The following is a 24221-nucleotide window of genomic DNA, read 5'->3' as shown; positions in this document are numbered from 1 at the left end:
GAGCAAAGGCGATTGCAAAACTGACTGCTCCTGATGGGAAGTCCCTTCAAATGGTATCTAGCTCAATACTGGATTTCTAGTAAGTAACCTGGTTATATTAATTAATGAAGTACTCAAAAATACGGACACATACTGTCTACACTCAGATCGAGATAAGTACATAACGCGTTCATGCTACAATTAATGTTCGAAGGCATGGACATGGCGAGATACAAGATACGCATATCAATACGCAAAGGGACGCATAAAGATCCATATAGGAATTTTGGATGCGAGCATAAAATCGAAATAAGTCAAATAATAAAGTACGCAGGCACGTACAACATCTAGGCGCTAGGTTTGCTTAGCTGACGCCCATTTTTGTCACCTTTCCAGAAGGGTTGCGGCAGTGATCGAACCACGACACCGAGCTCCGTAGCCGGATAAACCGAACTTCCTTTCTGCAGGCGGATTGCTAAGTTGGCCCGTTAGGATGTTTGGAGTAGAAAGGATATGATCCAAAGTGCACCGACCACAGCACGAAGGCAACGTATGAGTTCTCGATAGGCGCCAGAGGCAGTCTGCCCATCAGAAAGTGGTATATCGGGATGCCACCAGAATGTTCCGCTCCCGCGAAGCCTTCCATCGCCACCCCGTTGCCGATGGCGTCGGTAGATCCACAGGAGACCCCGGCGCAGGCGCTGAGCCAACCCCGGAAATTCGCTAGCTGGACGACAGTCTCACAAAGACGCTCAGTCGCCTTCTCTTTCTCCCCATACATGATGGGCATTGAAACGCCCAAGATGCCCATAAGGCAGTAGGCCTTGTCCTCCTCCCGCGTCGTCTGGCGATATTTGGCCCATTCTAACTTGGCGTGCAAATCTTCGAGACCGGGGTGGAAACCATTTGGTGAAAGGTATTCCCCATGAATGCCTGTGACTCGCTCTATCGCCACTTGCCAAAGAGGATCGGCCTTGTGATTGAACCACCAGTGCTGTCCCGACGGGTCGGCGCGTCCGAGCGAGCGCCAGTTCCTGGAATAAAATCGAAGAGTAGTCGGCGCGAGCAGCTCTTGAAGTGTCCAACCTCGCCTAAACCACTCGCAGGAGGCGAGCCGACGGTTCAATAGCCACTCCAGCGCGCGACTATCAACCGGGGTATCCGCACGCTCGGAAGAAAGATTGAGAGAGGTAAGAAGAGGGGGAAGGCTGGCTCGTCTAACACCGCTGCCGCGCCCGAGGATAGGATCAGGTACGTCATTCAGATGAACGATGGTGATCGCCGAATTTTGATACCAGCTGAACATTGAGGTAATGGACTCTTGCAGCTCGCTACTGTCCGTCTTGTTGATGCAGCAGGTGTCCGCCCATGCCCAGCTGTATCCGAGCTTGTTCGCTGTGCAGCAGAACTCTTGGATCTTCTTCATCCCTTCAGAGCGTCCTAACTTGTCCTTGCGTTGGAACAATGTCCCGAAGTGCGAGATAGAACGTTCCGCTTCCATGAAAGAGGTTTCATTCGCGCTCCAGCGGTGAGAAAGCATGGCATACGCGAGCTGCGGCCGAACGATATCGTCCAAATATTCTTTGATGGAAGTGGCTGCACAGGAGACACGGTTTTGGATGTCAGCGACTGAAGCGCGAAGGTTTGCGGCGGAACGGCGGTGCGTAACTCTCCGAGAGGTCGTTTTAGATGAGCAAAGGAGGAGAGCCGGCTCTCCCTTGTTCACGAAAGTAGGCGTAATAAATGCATTCTTCAAGATATTCTTCAGTGTTAGCCAGGGTACGAGTAACTGGTCGGTAGACTGATCAGAGACTGGCGATGGGCTGGTTCGGAGATGGTGGGCCAAGGGTTGGTCCATAGGGGTAATACCGGCTTTCTTGAGGTGGAGACTCAGTACACCGCCATGAACAGCTTCCTGTATTTCTGGCTTGCTGAGGACGAAATTCTTGATAATGTAATGGTTGGCAAAAGTGCCCTTGACTGTGTCTATGAGTCTGATAGGCATATCCCTCAGCATCTCGCTGATCCTCATGCCGAGTAGATGTAGCTGTACGATACAAAACCACATATCAGGGGAAGTATCCAAAAATCGATGATCCGCTACGCACCATGATCTCGGCTTCTTGGTCAATGGTTGGGGTCCTAGTTGATGGTTTTGTGGAATAATCAAATCCTCTCCGACCGACTCGCGGCATAAGTTACTGTAAAAAGAGGAAGTGAAAGCTCTATGTCTTCTGCAAAAACCAATGTAGAGCACCGTATAAGTATACTCTTCTGAGCGACATGAGGCGGCTTGTGCTCCACCGACTCAAAGTGTGTTGCAGTGAGCATGTCGAAGGCATGAGGTAGGGGCTGAGCGGACACAAGTACTGGCATCAACATGAGGGAGAGCGCCTTGTTCTGTTGGAGTGCAAGGTCCACAGGCTCATCCGCCTCGGGGGTCCTGAGAACGATGGCTGTATGCCGAGCGAGAAAACGTTGGTATTCTTGGTTAAACCGACCACAAACACTGTGTATATGACATATGCTGTAGCATAAGTCCTCGATCCAAAAGGATTTGCGCCGCGATTCGCCCGCTTTCTTTCCTCGTTACGCACCGTCGGCCTGAATATGCTGCCATGTCGAGTCAAATCCTTAGCGGCTGTCCATACATTTGCACCATACCCACGTCGTTGGTCCATAAAACCTGACCAATACTGGACGAACCTGTGCACACAAACCGTATAAACAACATGCATAGAACAAGCAAGGGACTGTCCGCAAAGGTGTGATGCTGCATGCGGACTATTGCATCATCGATCAGTCCGCAAGCTCGGTGCTTGAGACCCTCTCCGAGGGTAACGTGTTCAGCCTTCACACTGGTCCTTGAACCCGTTCTCTCTTGTTCTTCCCTTGGCCGTCGACCGTACCGCAGAAAGTGGCTGAAGGGCACTGTCCTCGTCCTGCTGGCACAGCAAAGAAGTAGTACCTGTCTCGTCTTACAAGACCGGAGCGCAGGCAATACACTGGCAATACCCACCGCTGTGCGGAGTGTCAAAATATGAGCGCCATGATTGGGCGAAAAGTGTCGGGTGATAATATCCCCGATCGCTCACTCACCAAGGTTAGACGCCTGGGGCTCAGCGTGGAGTGCCACAAGCGCCGGCAGCAAGTCCGTCCCTGCCGACTGTGCTTCACCCGCTAAAACGTGTTCTTCTTGGCCGACCACCATCGCCACCATGCAAGTGCTCTACTGCGGGTGGGCGCGAGCCTCGTGTAATCGCACGCACAGTCATCCCTGTCGTCAGTGGCGCTCACGTTCTGCAGATCGGCGATTGCTGTGTTAGAACTTTGCAGGCACCCGAGCGGCGACAGCGCCGTACGACGGAAATATCCATTTCGGTAGACACACTAGGCTGAACCACCGACAGGTTCTCAGTGGAAAGGATTGGTTCCTGAGTTAAGACGGCCCAGATCTGATCGCATGAAGAAGGAAGCCACACTAGATGCGATTAAGCACGTAAAATATCTAGGTCAACTCGGATCCATATCATGCTCAGAGAACATAATACATATATCAGGGCCTTTCTTGTCGACCCAATCCTTCCACATTTCGTCATACCGAGCCGCCCAACACCGCCGACCGCGAGACTCGGATACGACTTGATCGGTTTCCATCCGGGCGATACGCTGGATCTGCCTCAGATCGTGATTGCTGTATCCTACCATGAGTCTAGAGGCTTCCTGAAAACTGGGATGAGGCTGAAAGAGGCGCATATAGCAGCTGAATAACTGAAGAAGGAAATCTACGTACGCCGTCGGGGAATACCATGCGATGCCACTTGCAAAACGTGCGGGCGGGGATGTGAAAGGGCTCTGCTTCGACGATATCGGCCATTCTGCAGTCCCGGTAGGGCGGAAGCAAGCGGGGGCTGTAATAGTGAACGAGCGCCGAAGGCTGACGATCGTTCGACGGAAGCAAGTACGCGCGATCTCGAGCGGTTCGTGACCAATAACGTGACTCTTCGGTCGCCGAAATAATACGTGTGGTGGATGGTAGTGAAAAACCTGGGCGAAGAGGAATCGGAATATGCTTTTGCATAAGAAACAACAGTCGTCGAGAGAAATGCAGAAATGCAACAAGAAGCGAGATAGACGATAGGCATGCTCTCGTTATCCTGCATGGATAGTACGACAGCAATAAAACTGCGTACTGCGTGTGTTATTTCCAAACGCCATCATCGGATTCACATAGGTAAGCTACTCACCTTTACCAGATGCTTGTCCGCGCTCTCGATGAATCTCCGAGCCCTTCTACGAGCGACGCCCGAATCATGGTTTCGAGTATGAACCTCGGCGTCCATGGAAGAGATGAAGACAAAGGGATACACCCTGTCCGTAATCCCCACAGCCCCTCGGTCACTGTAGAATGGGCCAAACATTGATACCAGCGTGAAAGCGCAGTGGGTTATGGGTTGACGCACGTTGGTTCATACTAGTGACCAATAATATCAACGAGGCTAGGCCGTCGAGTCTGTTTAATTCCCTAACATCCATGGATTCATGCGTGAGTTTCGTGATAAGATCGTCGTGTCCAAAACTATGAAGAAAGCTGGAGAGGATGTAGGACATGTGTTGATGTGGTTGTGCACGTCGACCGCGCCGCGACAATGGACTTGCTCATCTTGAGATTCAAACTCCGCGCTCACAAAATAGTCCAAACATCGCATGGTCAGTGATCATAACAAGATTTCATCTTGGTTTCATTGAGAAAAGTACAGCTAATTTCCAACATTTCCGTTACATTTGTCACATGAATGCCCGCTATATATACAAACCCAACCCTGAACCCGAAGGAAAGTCCCGCAAAAGCTCGCCTATACGCTTAGACGTACTTGATAGTGACATCGCTTCCAATGCTGACCGAGGTCAACACCTTGCCGTTCTGCTCAATGTCAATGGCAGTCGCACCCGAGGGCGATACAGTGCCGCTGGAGGTGGTCGCGGACGCGTCCGTGAACGTGACCGTACCGAAGTCGGCGAACTCGACGAGCGAGTTGCCCTCCTCGAAGTCCTCCACGATCCACTCCGCGTTCTCCTGGCAAAGTGCGGAAGAAGAGGTGATCTCCTTGGTGACAGTCTTTCCAGTCGTCGTGTTCTCGATCACAGCCGTGCCAGACGTGGTCGAGGAGGCGGTGACGGTGAGCTTGACGACGTCCCCAGAGGAGAAGGAGATGCCGGAGAAATCGTAGGCGTAGTCGGGGTACCACTCGTACCAAGCTATCAAAGCCCTCGTTAGCGGATATTTAAAGCAAAAGTGATGACCTTACCATCGTAGGAGACATCGCCGTCAGAGACGGTGAAGTCGACACCGGTCTGGAGGATGGCGTTCGAGCACGTATCACCGTCGATACCGACCCAGGCGGATGCGGCACCCTCGCCTGAGGGCGTGGGGACGGTGAATGTACCAGTCACGGCGGTGTACGTGCCCTAAGTCGCAGATAACACAGCTTTAGCCTATTATTAGGCGATGCGGGGAACATGTAACGAACCGAGCTCTCAGCGTAGACGGCACCAGCCCAGTTCTCGCTGTACTCAGTGTTCAAGATGCGTTGAGAAGGCTGCGACTGACGGCCTTCGCGACGGCGAGCGAGGCGGTCTCCCATGCGGGACGAAGGGCGGGCGAGAGCTACAGAAGCGAGGAGAATGCTGGTGAGGACGGCGAACTTGGACATGGTGAGTAGGATACGATAGGAGCTGCGAGTGATGGGTCGAGAGCCTGGAGGTGGAGGGTGATCATCAAGCTGCCTTTATACGTTTCCTGGAGACATTGCGCCATCGTCAGGCAGCAATAACAGGCGGAACCCCGACATACTGGACATCACAAGTATGTTTGCGCAATCAGACAACTTTGCCTCGCATTATCTCGTACCTGAAGATCAGCATGGTTTCTCGTCCTCTCCATATGCTCGCAAGGGTGTAAGGATGGCACCACAAGGCCTTTGTCCCTGACTCCTGTTCAAGAATGTTCACGAAAATGAGGTTGAGGGCCAAGATAAGGCTCAACGCCGAGCCAGAAGCAAAGCGTTTGCGGATGCCGGCGTGACACCGCCGGCAGCCTAAACGGACATTATGAGTCTCGTGCCCATCAGAGGAACGCTGCAAGTGATGGTGTTCTGCTCACGTGAATAAAGGGTGTTTTCTAGCGGCTCCGAGACTCGTTCTTTGTCGAGCTCCTTCGAAGTCGCATGGCAAAAGGTAAATCATAGCTATCATCATCGATCGTAGTGCTCGAAACCACAGCTGGCTCCACGTCGCTTGGGTATGGGTGTGAGCCAGCGATCTCTATGAGAGCGGCAAAGGACGACGTACGGAATTCCAAGTATAGCACGTCTTTCGTGGAGCCGCATCTGCGCTTCTAGTCGGATGGAACGCGTACCTCGTGGTCCATGAGGCCAAAGGCGGCAACTTCTGATAAGAAAGACGAGGAAAGACAGTATCCTGTGTTATGCTACTGGCAGTAGTGCGAAGAGTCGCGACTGCTGGGCTTGCGACATTCACCGAGGGAAAGAGATGATTACATGGGAGAGGCGTTCCCATGGGCGTGAAGGAGCCTGTTACGCCTCGCAGGCATTGTCCGAAATCTGGGGACCATCCGATTCTCGTCATGCGTGTCCCCTATTCTGAGTTTATCGCGCGTACCTCAGCACATGAACTTTGTTCGCACTGTGAGTAAAAGTTGAGGGTTTCGCTAAAAATAACTTACCTTCCAGGTCATGCGCTACATTCATTAGCTCGACGAGGCGCGTATACAGATTACTTGAAGGGTAAAAGAAGGAAAGGAAGCATAAGTACAACGGACGACGGACGACCATGAAGGTGCTGCTCAGGCTTGCTGCTACAGCACCCATTTCCTGCGAGACAGTCTTTTCCATGGTTATAGTGGGCCGCGTGGGAAGTTAGAGCTCGCATCGGTTATGGGATCCTTCAGAGCATTTCTGAAGTTAACGATAAAACGGTGAATGACATCGTTGATGCTCCGAGGTCGGAAATGCAAGTGTTGCAACATTGCGGTTTAGAGCGAAGGTGGAGTGAGAAGGGGCCGTTTAGGCCTAGGGCCAGTCCTGAATCCGGGAATTTCCGATACTAATTTCTCACAAGGGTTTTAATTTAATTGGATTTATTGGATTTATTGGTCTTGTTCACACGGTTTTTTTTCTTGGGTAGTCTTGCTAGTAACCACGAGCTGATCATGTCCATGGGGCCCCAATGGCGTACCCTCCCTTTCTATCATTCATACTCAAGTGGACGATTGATGAATTAAAAACATACGGTGCGAGACTGGCTCAGGAGGTAGCTGATTACCCGAGGCAGAGCTACACTGATTCCGCCGCTCTTCCATGTTTCAGAACGCATCCTCGCTTGATTCTCGCAGTTCCTGGCCGACGAAGTCACATACACCGACAACCCAGCGCTCTTGCACCGAAACATTCTGCATTCCGTCAACTCACCGATGGCGAAAACTGGTGACATAGTGCCCTGTTTAACGAAAGTCTAATCCGCGAAGCTGTTCTTTACGCATGCTGTCGAACTTCGAATTCCGTGATCCCGCCGTACTTATTTGACAGAAGGTGTCACTGGCTCCAACAAGGCAGTTCTGCCGCGGGCTTCTTCTCGGTTATGCACTCATGACGCGTTCCTGGTCGCAGCCAAGCCCAAGTGCACTCTGTAGACATCCCTTTGGCGTTGAACATGCCCTCGACACGGGCAACGTCTGGAAACCGAAGGTTCCCCTCGTTATACGTTTAACCGATTATTCGCCCTCGTTTTTCCAGCATGTCTGGACGTTCAACAGGAAAAAGTAAACTCCCAGCCACAGACGAGTATAAAGGTAGTCGTCGCTGCTCTCGTTGAAGGTCAGAACAGTTTCACTCAACTGCAATATTAACCGAAGTCACCATGCTCTTCTCTGCTACATTCGCTGCCTTGGCTTCCCTTGCGCAGGTCTCTTGGGTGCGTACTAGGTTCTATACAATATCGGTGTATGAGCTCAGTAAAGATCCCGACAGGTTGCTGCGCACGGCGGAGTGCTCAGTTACAACATCGCGGGCACAACCTACAATGGGTAAGCGCTTGCTGGCTTTATCCAGAAGTCGCTCTCTGAAACTCATTTTGTGAACAGCTTTGTCGCCTACAACACCGCGACCGGACAGTCTAGCATTCAGCGCGAGTGGGACACCTATAACCCCATTCAGGACCCGACCAGCTCGTACATGTCTTGCAACACCAACGGAGCGAACCTTGGAAGTGGACAAGAGTACGCGACTGTAGCCGGTATGTTCACCAGCAATTAACTCATTCATTAGCACTCGCTAACATACGCCAGCCGGATTGCAGATCACTGCCTACTGGAAGTAAGTGTGAACCGTCAATTATAATCAACGCATTGCTGACAGCTGTTAGCCAATGGCCTCACACCATCGGCCCTGTCATGGTCTACATGGCTAACTGCAACGGCGACTGTACTGATGCCACCACCTCGAGCTTGGAATGGGTAAATACGACTCATCACCAGATTGATAACTCGCTAACCCATGCACACTATAGTTCAAGATCGAACAGGCAGGCCTCATCTCTGGTGACCAGCCCACTGGCCTCTGGGCCATGGGCGAGCTCGTGAACGACAACAGCTCCTGGACGACCAATATCCCCTCATCGCTCGCGCCCGGGGAGTACTTCATCCGCCACGAGCTCCTCGCGATCCACACCGCCAACACGCCCCAGTTCTACATGGAGTGCGCGCAGCTCAAGGTCACCGGCAGCGGCTCTGCGACGCCCTCGTCGGAATACCTTGTCAAGTTCCCTGGTGCTTACTCCATGTGAGCATCACCAGATTTTCTGGCTTCCCGAGCATATGCTGACCGGATTTTTTATGAACAGGAGCGACCCCAGTGTTGACATAGATGTCTACAACAATGCTGGTGTCGATACCTACACCATTCCTGGACCTGCTGTTTGGCCTGGGAACTAAGTAGCGAGTCATAACGTTATGACGTTCTTTCCTTTTGGGTTCGGTGTTCGATGTGTCGGTTTATCCGGGCTATGTCCTTGTTCCTCCGGTTAGTTAGTCCAATGTACTTACTGACGATGTCTCTTCCATCTCGTGTGTTTCATTTGGAGCTCGATTGCTAAGGAACTTCGGTTCAAGTGCGATAAGATGAACGGCCAAATCAGTAGTGGTCATGATTTAGCATGCTTCTCCCACCAGTGAGCTCCTTGGGATTCGCACGTGTGATGTGATGCACAGTGATGCTACATTCTGGTCTTCCATTAGGGTGCCAGCTGAATCTGTCGCTGGTACCTACACACGGTGAAACCAAACTTCTTAACAATGATTTAAGGGTGCGCGACAAAGACGATTTCTACCGAGTGCCGTACTACTGTAGTTTTTCGACCTTAGGTTCGGTCCCCTGTCCACCCCCCCTCGCGAACCGAACCTCCGGGGGGTGGACAGTCCCCCCTCTAGTCAGGCCGTCGAACTTAGGCAGGGGGACATACCATTAAATAGGCATAAATATGAGCAAATTACTAGAAAATATTAAACAAAACCTATCCAAGGTATTCTCAAAGCCTATGCTACCATTGTTGCTTGTTAGACACCCCAGATAATTGTTCAAGTCGTTCCTTTAATCCAGATACTCACAGAATTGGTGACCACATCAGGCTCATTGTCCATGCCAGGGGCCATGTGGAACCCGAGCCCCCAGAACTCGATCAGTGAGACTGTGGGAACTCAACCATGGTGAGTACTTTAGCCAGCAAGGCGCCGATGCTGAGCTTAAAGTTGGAGCGGAGTCAGAGGGACGAGCACAATAGCTTAAGCACCTGTGCTGATGACCAACTTTCAAGGTTGGTTCACTTTGTCTGGCACTCGACGTCGGGAATGTTCTTGAAAGCGCTGCTGGGGCCTTAGTCAAAATGTATACAGCACGTTATTTTCCATTATGATTTTCTTCGCTGTCGGTGTTGAGGCCGAGGGCTAATTAAAATCTGAAGCATGAGCGAGCACGAACTAACTGTCCACCCTCGGTTTGGCCCCCCGAACCTATAGGGGGGGACAGACGGTTATGGAAGGTGCGTTAAATCTCCGACTTCCCACGCCACCGCGAACCTAAGGTCGAAAAACTACAGTATAATCCTATGTTACTGAGATAGAAGATCAAGACATAAGCACAGTACCATAGCCTTCGGCATGACATCATTATTCGGTCCAATGTTGTGCCGCACCATTTCCAATGTGTGTCTGCTGTTTTGGACGGTCGACGAACAATACGCGCGTCGTGCATGTACAGCTGATCCTCCACAGCATTATTTACGGCATTCAGCTTAGGCCTTCCTGATTCTCGAGCCTTGACTCCCTCAACTACATACCTGAGTCCACTGCACGTCTATGAGATGACCACACCCCCTCCAAACGACCAAGACGGGCCTTTTAACAGAGCTCTGGGCCAGACAATTACCGGAGTACGTGCGCCAAGTCTCTGTTCTCAGCGATAGGGCACCTGATACTGTAGATTATGGTAGCACCTTGACGGTGTGTTCCTGTGGCATTCTAGCACTCTCATTCATGATTATTTGGACTTTAGTTGCAGCGTTGACACTGCTGGTTGGTGCCTGTCGCTATGCCATACGCTGAGCTGATGTTCTCTCGTTAGATATACGATTATATCATGACATTAAGTCAAGAGGTCGGCCTACGTATCTTCAACGAGTTTAGTCACCAGTAATCAAGCTGAGCATAGATACGATGGGTGGCGGGGAGTAAATGGGATCTTGCCCGGATTTTGTTTACCCTGGAGAGATACTTGTCTTTCGCTGCTGTGTCTCTTACTCTTCGTAAGTTAAACGCGTTTCTTTTTGCATTCTGTCTCCTAAAAAAGGAGTTCACAGGCTCGATACAACCCGGGTCATACGAGCACGAAAAGGTGGGCTCCAGGTGTTCTTCCTACTAAATGGCGTCCTTATCTATGTTTTAGTGCTCAGCTAGCCGCATGACTGCCAATGGTTGGTTACTCATGAAGAAGGATCTCACAACGTGTTGACCTGTCTATAGCGCTGTACACCATCTGCATATTGATGGCCGAAGGTGCGTTAAACTTACCCACATCTCGATCAACAGTCCTAACTTCCGTAAACCAGCTCTCTTATCATTGCGGGTTTGGGCCTTTTGGAACAGAAATCGTACAGTGCTTACAATTATATGCGGAAGTGCTGGTGTATGGTATTTTGTGCACACGCGGATTCTTAGATGAGGTTGACGATGTCTCAGGCCCAGTGGAAACGTGCTGTGCTCAGATGGGTGGGAATCCGGGCGGATTGGTGAATCGAAGCATATCTCGTGGTGCTTCTTTGATGCACCGATACACACCAATTCGAACCCATGGCTGGACTGTTCACCGATTTTTTGGTGTGAATTCATGATGCCCATTGGCTGAAATCCGGGCACATCGGTTCGTATCGGTGCTCGTATTCACAAATTTGGGAGCTCAGTTTATCTAGTACATTACCATAAAGAACACGACGAGATCTGATCTACATTCAATCGGCTCAGGATCTGATCTGATCGGGTCTATTCGGGTCTGCAAATATAGAACAAATCCGTTTTATTCGGGGCACTGCTTTACAAAGCGTGTCTAATTATAATACACGGCATGGAAATCGACTAAGTCCAGCGAGCACAGTGAGAGCAAACGATAGCACGAGGAGAACACGCGTGACGGCAAATGGAGCGAGAGTCTGCAAGGAAAGCACTTCGAGGGGTCAGACAGTGAGAGAGCCAGAGCACGAGGGCGATCGATTGAAGAATAGCCTAGTAAAGGTCACCGATGGCGACGTCCTTGAGTGACCTGCGCGAGGGTTCTTCCCTCATCTGCCGAAACATAATGGGTATGGGTATAAGTGTAGGGATCACGAAGCATGACAATGAACTTCACCAGTCTTTGTACCTCCTCGTCGTATTTCTATAGGCAAAGACAAATAATGTCAGTGATAACCTCAATGAAAGGCTAGAAACACTCGCCCGACGCTGCTCCTCCGTCAAGAATTTTTCGTACCAATTCGCAAAGTCGGTTTTGTCGACCTTGCTTTGGTCTTGACGAGTGGTCCACCTCCACCCAGCTAGAGTCCTTGTAAAGCGTGTCAGCGAGGACTGACGCGACATACAGCACATACCGGCCATTGAGTTTGGGTCCTGGGCGATACCCTTTCTTTATAGGGACGCTAGTAGTAGTCCTGTAGCCGAAAAGTGAGTGCCTAATGATCGATGATATGAATGGAAAACTGACTCCATATTGCGCGAGCGAAGAGAGCGTAAAGCGTTCCTTGCCCCTGTACCTGAACCAGTTGTTGAAGAAGAAGTCGGCGCTTGAGGTGGGCCCATGGGCGCTGCATCTGTCGGAGTAGGCGGTGTTGCGACTGCATCTGTACCTACGTGCTTCTCCGGCGTCGGTCTGGCCCAAGGAGCCTGCGAAGGCGCAGGCGTCGAACTTGGAGCAATGGACATTGCCCGAGGGGTCTCGCAAGGAGCCAGATGAGCCATAGGCGTCAGTACCTGCTGGTGAGATCCGTAGTATGCTCCTGGATACTGAGATGGCCCCACAGAGGACCCTAACGCTCCGTAAGAAAAAGCAGGAGCATACATTCCAGGCAAACTGCTGAACAATGAGCCCATAGGAGGTCCGATAGGATGTTGGGGACGCGCGGTCGAGGCGTTGTGTATCATGTCAACTAGGGCTGCGGGCGACTGCGTCAGAGCTGTATGAACCTGGTGGTAAAAGCCGGCGTGCATCGTTGGTACAGTAGAAGCCCCAGGCGGAGTGACGCCCTGAGCAGGCGCCGTCGAGGTGGGGCGTGACATGTCAGCTGGGCCCGTGGGTGACGGTGTAGGAGCTGGAAGGACCTGGTAGTGAGAGCCGGCGTGCGTTGCAGGCTGTACAGTAGAGTCCCCAGGAAGAGCGACGCCTTGAGCAGGCGCCGTCGAGGCATGGCGTGATGTGTCAGCTGGGCCCGTGGGTGGCGGCGGAGGAGGTGGAAGAACCTGGTGGTGAGAACCGGCGTGCGTCGGATGGACAGTAGGATCCCCAGGAAGAGCGACGCCTTGAGGGATGTTCGCGAGAGATTGGGTGGGAGCCAATGCGATAGGTTGAGAGCCCGATGCCATTGGCGCAGACAAGGGAGAGGCATGAGAAGCGCTCGCAGGGTGAGGGGAAGCCGAGCTCGTTGCCTTGGCGTCGATGGAAACAGCGTGTCCGTGTAGTGCCTCGCACGCCGGCGTCTGATCCATCAAATAGAGGTCGGCCATCTCCTCCTTGGTGAGTGCTGAGTGACACTGTCTTTGCTCTTGAATTGACACTGTATGACGTGCTCAGAAGATAAGACTGCTCATATGCGTGAATATGACTCACCCTTCGGACGCTTCGCACTCTCGCTCTGTTCCACTGGCGTAGCGTTAGAACTCTCCTTGTGTTTCCTGTTGCCCTCATCGTCTAAATGCCACCGCCTATACTCCGGGAACTCCGTAGTGCAGAAATGCTCGACTTTCCAGTTGTAGTCGCAGAGACGGAAGACCTCGTAGTTGTCTCGAAGAAACTTCGCTGTAAGGTACAGTCCATGGAGAGATGTCTGAGCCCACTTGAGGGACAACTTCTTCTGCTCGGCGAGACCGTGCCAAAAGGAGCGGACTTGGTCGCGTAGCCGCTTTGATTCGTCGTGGGTGAGGGGCTCGCCGTTCGATTTTTCGAGGTAACCCAGTGTTCCGCGATCCTTCTCGAGTTGTTTGTCGGATGATTTGTCCCATGCGACGAAGGTATCTTGTTCCCACCAATGAACGCCGTGGTGCTGACGTTTGAACTCGGGGGAAGGAGCCTCGTAGAAGATGCCAACGTCGATGTTCTCGCCATAGGTAGGAGTGATGTCGGAGAGCTTGGATGAAATCTTCTGTACTAGAGCACCATAGCACTCCCTAGCACCGTTTTTATAACTGGTCACAAGCGTAAATCAGGAAATTACGCACCGTAAAGTCCTGGATTCAGTACCTGCCTCATCTCGCTCCCGTGAAAGACGAGAGATCTCCTCTCGTAAGACACCGACTTCTTCGTGGAGCTGGGTGACCTAAAACACAGATCGTGGATATATGCGCAATAAACGCTCTCAATAACAGATCAAAAGTGGACGCTTACCATGTAGCTATCCGCGCTCATGAACCCAGATGAGATAGAGCGATCTGTGGCCCGAGAGATTGATCGTGCACGTTCGGTTTCACAGGGCACAGCACCGAGCAACTGACGAGGTGGAATGAAGCTGAGAGAGCCAGAGCCCGCCGAGGTAGGAGAACCAGAGCCGAGACTGAAAGGCCGGGGAGCTGAGAAGCTACTGTGCGTTGCCCGACCGTAAACAGACATGTTGAGGAGATAGATTAGGTGGTGGGGGAGTGGAGGGAAGGAAAGGGAGAGCAAGAGACGCAGACCCAGAGATGCAGGAACGAAGAATACCCACAAAGGGAAATTTGACATGTCATTCCAGATTTGATCTGCACCGGTGCCTGTGCGGTGCTAGTGACGTTCACAATTTTAGAAATGATGTCATTACTAACATTCCAAACATAATCTTTGTTTCACAACTTTTTTGATGATACGAGGACATCTCAATTTTACAGTACGGACAGTACAGAAAGACTAGCAAAGGTACTACCTAACGGATAGCGTATGCAATCTAATCAAACCTCGGGGGATGCCCTGTTCTTAGCGTCGGCGCCAAGGTCGGCGCTCTCCTTCTCTGAGCCAGATGTTTCTGACTCGGAGATAATGTCCATGTTGTCGGCGCCATAGCCATCCTCTGGCACTGGAAGCAAAAGGTTAGACAATAAAACGAGCATAATAGACTAACTCACAAGTTCTGACCCTGCCCGAAGGGTCAACGAGCCAGGAAACCCATGGCTTACACACGCGCGTCCATCCGGGTGGAGTAATGACCTCAGCTGCCATCTTGCTGCCAGATGCAACAGGCTGAGCGGGTAGCGCCGTCTTGCTGCTCGATGCTACAGGTTGAGAAAGTGTGGCCGGCCGGCTACTCGATGCAACCGGCCGAGTAGACTTTGTCGGCTCACTGCTCGTTGGAAAGGGTGTGGTGGTCCTCTTGGCCTGACGAGGCTTTGGGCGCGGCTTCGGACGGGTGTTTAGGACCTTGGCAAGATGGATAAGGGTGTCAGATAAGACGGACAAGTCCTTCTCAACCTTGAGACGAGTCGCTATCTCGTCCAAATTCTCGCCAAAGCCGGGATCCAAGCGATGCTTGCAATCGTCGAAGGCAGTTTGAGCGTCGATCTTCACTTGCTTGATACGAGCGTCGAGCGTCAGGAGGGCCTCCTTCCTAAGGCTTGAGCGATTTTCAGCCTCTACTTGATAGAGACGTTGATATTCGTTGGCACGGGCTACGTCCTCGGGTGTCTGCTTAGGTAGCTGACTGGACAAGCACTCGCAGACCTGCGGGAAGCGTAGGTTCGTCTGCACGGCACGAGGAGCAAGCATGAAGAGGCCGGCGCGGTCTGATTGGCGGCGCATGAGCATGAGGCTTGGCTCAGCAATGACTTCCATGGCTGAGGCACCCGCGTTAATGATGCGCCATCTGCATGATAATATTCAGTGCACACCTAGAATAAAGAGAAATATGCGTACTCAGGCTCAACAGTTGCGGGAAAGGACGGCCCAGAGCGGTCGAACTTGTCCTCGTTCGAGAAAACACTCTGTTGATAGCGACGTCTGATCACAAGAGTCTGTATAACGAGATCAGTATGATACTACAGTGAGAACATGAATAGGAGGCTTACAATCTTTCTGTTTGCTTCGACTGGAGTGAACTCGACGGCAAAGTCTCTATCAAATGAGCCAACTCCAGTGTTGGCGTTTTCAGCCAGGTTAACGATGAGAGTTTCCTTGTTGAATATGACGTTGTGGAGGCACATCTTGAGGGGTTGGCTTTGAAGCAGATGGTTGAGAGCAGCGGTAAAGGATCGAGAGCAGCAGCAGGAGCAAGTAAGAGAAAGTAGGACGCGGAGACGGACTTGCAAGGAGGAGCTTTTAACGTAGCATTGCAGGTACAAAACCAGACGCACCGGTCCGGAAAAGTGGAGCTATGAATGAATGCTAGAGTTGGAATATGTTACGTCGGTGCCTAGCTCGGATGGTGAACCGGTGATTCGGAGCGACAGAATCACTTCATTGGGACTCTGGAATTGTAAGGTACGCCTGCAGGTCCTCGTCAAGTGCAAAGAACTAAAGAGTCAAAACTACACCGTACATGTTATACTATCTATGGTGCATTGCCGCTTTCTTCATCCTCAGCTTCATCATCTAGAATAGAGTCATCGTTGTCTACAAACCTTGTCACATCAAATCCCGGTTTTTCGAACAGGAAAAACTGTTCGTCTTCTTTGTTGGTGGAGGGGATAGTTGGGCAATGCGGAATCATGGCAACGAGGCTTGTTATCTGCTTGACATTGATGGCAAGTGTGTCCGATTCAGGGAGCAGAGCGCATGTGCAGAGCGCACCAACAGATAGATCTAGGAGGTCGCCATCTGGGACAGAATAAGGACAGATAAGAGCCACACCGTCACGATGTATAACTCGGTTTCCCTGCTTGTCGATCGTACTGTAGGCTAGGTGTGTGTAGTGATCGACTTTGCCTATCCTGGTCTTGATACCATCAAGGAACTATTGTAGTAGGTCGGAATATGTCAGTTCGAGCAGGCGAAAAAAGAAATAACCGCGCACTTTGACATTTCGAGATATCCTTGTATCTTCCACGGTCCGCAAGCGCTCTCGCCATGCAGAGTGAGCAACTTGGCCATTAGGAAGCTTGAGTCTCCCCCACCGATAGCAACGACGCGGGTCGAGTCCTTCGCCCAGATATCTGGTGATAGCATTATAGAAAACGCCTTGTGGAACTGTATCGTATCTGGATTTTGTGTGCAGTAGCATGAAGCCATCGCCAAGATCCTCGCACACACGGGGTGTAGGTGGTGATTCGCTGGGATCAAGCTCTGGTATTAACAACTTCAGAGCATTCACCTGGCATCGACGCAAGGCTTCGCGCGATAGATTCTCGTAAATATGAGACGGCTGGCGGATTTCCCTCCCCAGATTGCCGATAGTGCGCTCCATCGTCCACTGCGCATATATGATAGGCGGACCTTTGGCGTATACCTCAGAAGCATAGTGAGTAAGTTGATGAATAATGTGGCGCACAAAATGTAGGCGATCTTCCCGTTGCTCATAGTACAGCTCCTCGAATTGCATGACCCAAGAAGACAGGAGACGATCTGCCTCTTCAAGATCTTCTCGAGAGATCTGATACTGACAAAGTAGCCTCAGAGCTCGAACGAGTTTGCAAAGATGTCGCCAATAGTTCTCTGGTAGAACTTCATAGAGCAGTGCTGGTGAGTAGCCGAGACCATAAGTCTCCCATTCGATCATCTTGTACTGCGAGTGCCGTTTATCGTACAGATCACGGGGCATGCGTTCGTGCTCAGCAGAGAGATGCCTGCCACAATCAGCGACATCTTTCCCGTGTGCCTTGAAGACGTCCGAGTCCAGGAAGACTGAAAAGTTCCAGAGCTCTGGCCGGTCGCCCAAAGAAGCCGATTCACCACGCCAAAGAGTAACAAGGAAGGAGAACAAGTTGCCGATTTCATGCATCATGTCGACAGTCATGCAGCGAGGGATAGGGAGTGTATGCTCAGGCTGAAGCCCTAGAAGAATCGGAGGTTTGACAATACCAGTGTCTTTGCGGCGCCTTTCGTAATCGGTGATACTTGTGGATGATACGAGATGCTCGAGGTTGACAGAGTAATCTGCACAGGCAGGCTGCGGAATAGAGGCCAAGGGAATGTCATTGTGATCGCATCCTAGGACGTGGTAGGAGCCCTGAGGACGAAGCAATGCTGGATAGTATCGAGTACCGCCTGCCTTTCGTCGTCCCAGTATGCCGCAATAGAGACGACACCCATTTTTGCCGCAATAACCACACATACCGTTGTAGTATATGAGGCCTTGTGCGTCAGCCAGTGGGAAGAGGTGGTGTATACGAGATAGATACTTGGTGTTCTGGTATGCGTTCCATACCTGTAGGCCTTCCCGTTGAAGAGCAGAGAGATGATGAAACCCTGGAAATAAGAATGACTCGATGTTTGATGGCTTGTTAGGCCCGGGGATAACGCCTCCAATGAGCACGCGCTTCTTCTTGTAACACTTATCGGGGGAGTAATCGAGTAAAATCCAGACGTAGATTGTCACATCAGACTACTGAGAGTCAATGAGCTGCGCACCATCGAGTGAAGACATGATAACAATGTCGTTATCCTGTATCTTGCCGTCTAGAACACCCTCAAGATAATCGGTACCATGGATATAGTCTTCAAAGGAAGAAATCTGTGTCTTATCTTTGAACAACCGATCAAGGAACTCATGCGTCTTCTCGACACGATAACTAAGGTCTTTGGCACTATCCCAGTCACCGAACGCTGCCTGGACTTGTGTCGCCAGAGGATACGTGAGAAATGTGCGGGACTTGCGTATCTTGCCACCGGTTCTATTAAGAAGGTCTTGGTCGTATCTGGGTTTATGACAACGAGAACATGCTTGAAGGTGCGCATCCGGCCCAGTAAAACCCATGCACGAATCCCAGCACATGTCGTTTTCGATGGCTTCAACGCCTGTGAGCTCGGCGATTGACTTTTCTATGGAATGAAAAGATGGAAGCTCGCATTTAAGCGTTCTCTGTAGTCCTCGCCGTATGTCTTCGTACGAGCGCCTAGAGGAGTGTTCTAGCGCCAGATAAGTGGTGATGGCAAGATCCAATGTCGGACTCAATGGCGGGAGAGGCTGGCAACGAGGATTTCGAATGCGATCTAGTGTCTCTGGGTCAAGTCTAGAGACCGTATCATCTAACGATGCCATACGGATCATCTGAATGAGTGCGATGTCGTCTCGAATGCTCGGCAAACGAGTAATGCGTGCGAGCTTGTCTAAATCAATATCTGGAAAATGACGTCCAGCTGTGAGCTGAAGTGGTGGATAAGGTCGATTGTGTGGATCCTAGCATTGAGTGCGAGTCGTCAAATTAAACTAGTAAAATCAGATAAGCCATTCAACTTACATTGTGGGCATGCGCATGAGTTACATCCGCGTTATGATCAAGCATTCGAGGAGCACTAAGTGAAACAAGGTCGTCCAAAGGCCTAAAGTCAATCTCAGGTTCGGGTTCATGGACACGAGCTCTCTGGGTAGGATGGCGGCCAGTCTCGTCAGCATCCTCATCAGCAGGTCTTTGCGCAGGCACGCTCGAGCCCTTGACAGTGTCACCAATCTTCTTAGCATTGAAGAGCAATAGGTTTGTATAAATCCTACCTCTTCGCTAGCCAATAAAGCAAACATCCGGTCGAGTACTACACGGTCGCCTCGAGAATATAGCCGCACTCGCTTCCGTTCGTGCGGGCAATCGATCGCCTTCAAGTGCTCGTAGAATAAGCTTAAGGATGTCCTGTGCGGCTTTCCTCCTTGAGATCCCCGGCAGACACATTCAATTCTGGGTCCTTTGTGACTGTTGCGTGAAGACATATAGGAAGAATCGCGAGACTGAGTATGTTCTGGTGGCCAGCTGTAACGAACTTTGCTAAAAGATTGAGAACATCTGCCGATCGTTCCGGCCTGCTGTCTAATTCCCGAACTGCCCAAACGCGTTGAATTCCTTACTATTCTCGCAAGATCTCATTGCGCCAATGTCACGTGAATTGATTTCTCCAATCTGCCCGGATTTTATTGATGGGAAATCGACACCGTGCTTCCATAAGTTCCGAAAATTTCACGATTCACCAATCCGCCCGGATTCCCACCCATCTGAGCACAGCACGTTTCCACTGGGTCTCAGGTGCTCATCGTAGCAGCTGTGGCGTCATCAGTTTATCTGAACTCCGCCCATTCCTTAGTTCAGCCCACAATTCTCGGAGGTTAGACGTTTGTCTACGCGGTTATAGACTATTGAATGCAGTCGAAATAGGACCTTTTGGCTGTGATTTCAGTTTATCATTGAGTACTGCTGTGGAATATGCTTTCCTTGCAGCGTACGAGATGAGTAAGGTAACTTGGAGTGTACTTGAGATATGTGAACTGATTTATTCTCATTAATGCAGTACTATTTGGCTTGAAGATGTACAGATGGCGTCAGTTTCATCAAGCAACCGACTCTCGACTAGTTCGACTTGCATATCGAGACGCTATGTTCTACTTAATATGCATGATATGTGCGTATACGTGTTCATGATCCATGTTTTCGGCGTGATATGCTGAAATGGAATACACCCAGTATGCTCCATTACCAACATTGTAGTGATAACTGCTGCGTCGGTAAGCTTTCTCCGTCACACGTGCATAAGATTGATACTTACCCACTCATTAGATGTATCGCACAGCGTATTTTAACAGGTAAGAATTCATTAGACTTGTAAGCACGAGCATGATCTGCCACTTGTCGTAGCTTTCAAGTAGCCATCCACAGTATCCTGAGTATCCGCATCCACTTCCGCTTACGTGCTTGCGCTGCGGAAGGCGAACGAATTATCCCGTTACAGACATTATCGACTTTTCAGGCTGGTATTTCAGCGCTGTACCCCACTTACACAGGACAAGGCTCAAACACGCAAACGAGCTCAAACTGTAAGTATAAAACCAACACATTCTGGCAGCGAAGCTGAAATAACACGAACAGAGAAGCCACTGAAATGTGTGCAACCCCGCTGACGGCTATATAGTTATCTGCGCCAGCTCCGGCGTCATCACCAATGTCATCCATAGATCGGCTTTCAACGTCAACCAGAACACTGATACCTGTGAAATAGCCGGCATGTTATTTGATCTCGTGCCTTTCGAGAGAAGTGTTGTGATAGTAACACTGTATGCAAGTAGCGGTATACCCTGTCACTCCTTCCGTCTAGGCTACATTCTCTCTGCTTGCAGATTCCTATTCTAATCAGAAGTACTTGGCACATGTCTGTCCAAAGTTAATGAATAAAATCATCCTTCGGTGATGAAGGCACTACGTCGCATTTATAACTGATGTTACCAATCGTTCAGTCCTCTGTATTCTAGGCTCCCGGAATGTGGCCGTGTTCCTCACGATCGCTATCACAAAAATGATGACCTTCTATGACAACTTTCACAGGCATCAGGGGTTCTCTGGGTCCATTCATCAATCAGTGGACCTCCACTACGGAGAAACATGTTGTAGAGAGGCGATTTTGATCTAAGTCCTTCTCAGGTATAGAATAAGAGGACCTGGACATCAATGTACCTAGCGACCGTAGTTCCGTCGGAGGGCTCTCATAAAAGGAGATGCTTTTGACGATAAATGTAACTACAACTCTTCTCTCCAACCACCTGCAATGTCTCTTACCAATCACATACTCAACAACAACGCCCCTCTCATTTATGCGTATCAGGGAGAAATCACGCTGAGTGTACGGTCATCTTATTGCTTATGCGTATTTACTATAACATCCTTTCATATGCAAATAGTATATTGAAGGTAAGATTGCGTGAAGGTACGACATTGAACATCATGTTGACAGCTGACACCAACAGTTGCAGCATTGACCATCCTTGTGAGTGTTGCTCTCACTTTGAGTAGCTGTCAAGCCGATGAGCCACTAGATTTATGACTTCATGCTGACTATCGAACAAGAAGTCAAATATTTAAACCACCGTATCAATGTCACCCGATACTGAGAATGGCGCTGTAGATACACTGGGTCATTGGCAGCCGATGGAGGCTACCGCGATTTGTATTCACTGTTGCAAGATATACTTCGTTTCCTACGCTTGTAGTGACACTAGGTAAGCTCAGATAAGGCATTACCCTCTCGCCGGTCCCTTCCAACATGTGTTAGGCACAGTCAAAATCAGCGCCTTGAAACAGAACGATGTGAGAGCGCTTCTTTATCCATGCATAGGCAAACCTTGTAGCTAAAATAGCTGCTTCAGTGTATGTACACCCGTGCCATAACAGATGGTGCGCATGACTTCTATGTGATGCCTGAGTCCAATAATCCCGAACCTAAATACATTCGAATAGCCTTGTATCCTGTGTATATTGCAAGTGCCGAGAGTAGGTCGAGTCGCTTTGTGAGTTGTAAAATGGGCATTTGTTTGATATCTGTTTGTAGTTCTTCTCGCGTTGAGGATATGGGCTTCCTGGAACCGGAGTCATAAGATCTTCATGGTTTTGTGTGGCGCTGCTGTTGTGAGCTTTATATTATTATTATTTTCGGTTCATTTTGAAACTTTTAATTCATGACAGGGGTTATCTATCGCTATGATTATATTCTGTGTTCACCTAGGCTCTGAGCTTCCGAAGCCATTGGATCAGTCAATTTACATGGGGGGTATATATTTCTCCTCTGTCCTCAATTCTACATCTCACGAAGTGACATTTGTCACAATTTTCAGGAACACCTAGTTGTGCGCTTGAATTACCGCTAAGGGTTGCGATTGAGTACGGCTTTTTGATGGCCTATGAACTCAGTAAGCGCTTGATTACTGGTGCTTTACAGATCTAAGCTTTGGTTCCAACGGGAAAGTTCTATTTGGCTTGACCACGTACAGGTGGTATCAGTTCCACTCGACTAGGTCTCGGTTTGTTCGTTTAGCATACAGGGACGCACTGGTTTACCTGATGTTTATGATGGGTACGTACCATCGGCTTCTATCCAAAGCACTCCTGCTAAGTGAGGAATCGAGTGTGTTCCGCTGGTAATATTGCACAGATAACGACTGCTCCCGTAAGTCTAGACTACTTCTCGTTTAGGAATCTTTTGGCTTACTTGAGAGTTCCTAGATGTATCGGACTGCATATTTCAACAGGTCCGCTTGTTTAATCACAGAGGGTTGAACACTTACACTAACTTGCTCGTCTTATGAAGCCTTCAGGTAGTTGTCCACAGCATTTTCAGTACCAGAATATGGTTCCGCCTACGTGCATGTGCAGCAGAAGGATACCAGAGCATCCCTCTTATGAGCATTGACACGACTCATGTTGCGCGTAGGTAACATTTACCCTTGTCCTAGAAATTTCGATTCAAATCATGAACACAGGTCCGAGGGACGTGTAAAATTTGACAAATCCCGTGTGGCTGTTGAATAAGCCCAAATTACAAATATACCGTCTCAAGCCTCACAAATCCAATCCAGCGAACAGTGTCCTTACACGTATCTGATAGTAGCATCATCACCGACAGTAACAAAGGTAAGAACCTGGCCGTTCTGCTCAATGTCGATGTCGGTAGCATCAGCGGGCGTCTGCGTGTGATAATAATGTGCCCTCCAGTTCATGTGTTCCATTCTTAGGCTAATGGAACTCAGTTGAAGTGTGAGAAGGTGATCGGCTCAAGGATTTGTGCCGAAGTTCCAGGATGCTTCTTCCACCAGTGAGCTTCTTAGGGTTCACACATGTGGACACGAGGCTACATTATGGTGTCCAATTAGAAGGCCGATTCTATATGTTGTTAACGGCTACACACAGCTAAAACTAGACTCCTAAACGACGACATAACAACAGCGCTCTCATGTAGTGATGTCTCGCAGAATCCCCTGCCAGAAGCAAGTACATATTTCCATTTATGCTCAAACGTTATGAATTAAGTACGAAATCCGGTCACACACAGCTCCATACACTAAAACGTGGATATCCGACCATAAGGCCAAATTATCCGATAGAAGCTATAGGCCCTTTGACCAAGCCATCAGTCACATCTTCGGGCCCAACCTCCCTTTCATCTTGACTTGTGTTCCAGATGCGACGAGTTTACGATTGGTGACATCCCAAACCTAAGGTTGTGTTCAGCAAGCTGAAGAACAAACATACTCCAATTCACCTCCGCCCGACAACTAAACGTCCGATCACCAATCGCCGTACTCCACCCAACGATTCTTAGAGTTGAATCGCTGGAAACGTCAGCGCGATGAAGCAATTAGATAGGTGGCGAGAAGGCGCACACGGAAGCAGTTGAGTGATATATCGTGTTGACATTCTTCGACAAGCCGGGGTCACCGTTCGCTGTCTTGTCGATGTTCATTGCAATGATGGGAAGCGTTGAAATTCTGTTGGTGCTCATATAAGAACTCATTTGCTGATTTGTACTTCCACAAGAGCGCACGTG

General features: G+C 50.1%; 7 protein-coding genes across 7 annotated transcripts; 2 read left to right on the top strand and 5 right to left on the bottom strand.

The window, feature by feature from the left end:
- Positions 1–237: 237 nt before the first annotated feature.
- CONPUDRAFT_102613 (uncharacterized protein) lies at positions 238–1528 on the bottom strand. Its single transcript, XM_007769556.1, has 3 exons — positions 1202–1528; positions 513–1078; positions 238–454 (listed from the first exon to the last, which is right to left on the bottom strand). Exons 1-3 carry the CDS (start codon positions 1517–1519, stop codon positions 364–366), a joined length of 975 nt encoding a protein of 324 aa, XP_007767746.1. The 5' UTR covers positions 1520–1528; the 3' UTR covers positions 238–363.
- A 3315-nt stretch (positions 1529–4843) lies between these two features.
- On the bottom strand, positions 4844–5693 carry CONPUDRAFT_152779 (uncharacterized protein; the record flags this gene model as incomplete). Its single annotated transcript, XM_007769555.1, has 3 exons — positions 4844–5238; positions 5289–5448; positions 5511–5693. 3 exons carry the CDS (start codon positions 5691–5693, stop codon positions 4844–4846), a joined length of 738 nt encoding a protein of 245 aa, XP_007767745.1.
- A 1759-nt stretch (positions 5694–7452) lies between these two features.
- Positions 7453–9108, top strand: CONPUDRAFT_81549 (glycoside hydrolase family 61 protein). The gene is made up of 7 exons (XM_007769338.1): positions 7453–7971; positions 8028–8083; positions 8141–8292; positions 8345–8372; positions 8422–8512; positions 8566–8837; positions 8899–9108. Exons 1-7 carry the CDS (start codon positions 7918–7920, stop codon positions 8987–8989), a joined length of 744 nt encoding a protein of 247 aa, XP_007767528.1. The 5' UTR covers positions 7453–7917; the 3' UTR covers positions 8990–9108.
- Positions 9109–11629: 2521 nt separating this feature from the next.
- On the bottom strand, positions 11630–14417 carry CONPUDRAFT_164610 (uncharacterized protein; the record flags this gene model as incomplete). Its single annotated transcript, XM_007769554.1, has 8 exons — positions 11630–11887; positions 11952–11978; positions 12032–12143; positions 12190–12249; positions 12303–13368; positions 13422–13978; positions 14030–14127; positions 14196–14417. 8 exons carry the CDS (start codon positions 14415–14417, stop codon positions 11828–11830), a joined length of 2202 nt encoding a protein of 733 aa, XP_007767744.1. The 3' UTR covers positions 11630–11827.
- Positions 14418–14731: 314 nt separating this feature from the next.
- Positions 14732–15976, bottom strand: CONPUDRAFT_152776 (uncharacterized protein; the record flags this gene model as incomplete). Its single annotated transcript, XM_007769553.1, has 4 exons — positions 14732–14856; positions 14906–15639; positions 15690–15787; positions 15842–15976. 4 exons carry the CDS (start codon positions 15974–15976, stop codon positions 14732–14734), a joined length of 1092 nt encoding a protein of 363 aa, XP_007767743.1.
- A 347-nt stretch (positions 15977–16323) lies between these two features.
- On the bottom strand, positions 16324–19213 carry CONPUDRAFT_152775 (uncharacterized protein; the record flags this gene model as incomplete). Its single annotated transcript, XM_007769552.1, has 5 exons — positions 16324–16725; positions 16786–17954; positions 18045–18312; positions 18361–19107; positions 19169–19213. The coding sequence occupies 5 exons, from the start codon at positions 19211–19213 to the stop codon at positions 16324–16326; spliced, it is 2631 nt and encodes an 876-aa protein (XP_007767742.1).
- Positions 19214–21449: 2236 nt separating this feature from the next.
- CONPUDRAFT_72248 (uncharacterized protein) lies at positions 21450–23206 on the top strand (the record flags this gene model as incomplete). Its single annotated transcript, XM_007769289.1, has 13 exons — positions 21450–21524; positions 21583–21592; positions 21655–21668; positions 21807–21900; positions 22073–22171; positions 22230–22306; positions 22364–22448; positions 22513–22587; positions 22617–22751; positions 22830–22844; positions 22901–22926; positions 22993–23108; positions 23158–23206. 13 exons carry the CDS (start codon positions 21450–21452, stop codon positions 23204–23206), a joined length of 870 nt encoding a protein of 289 aa, XP_007767479.1.
- Positions 23207–24221: the final 1015 nt, after the last annotated feature.

This window comes from Coniophora puteana (genome assembly GCF_000271625.1).
Source record: "Coniophora puteana RWD-64-598 SS2 unplaced genomic scaffold CONPUscaffold_5, whole genome shotgun sequence".
Classification (NCBI taxonomy): Eukaryota; Fungi; Basidiomycota; class Agaricomycetes; order Boletales; family Coniophoraceae; genus Coniophora; species Coniophora puteana.
Note: the sequence above shows the minus strand (reverse complement) of the source record. Positions and strands in the feature narration are given on the sequence as shown.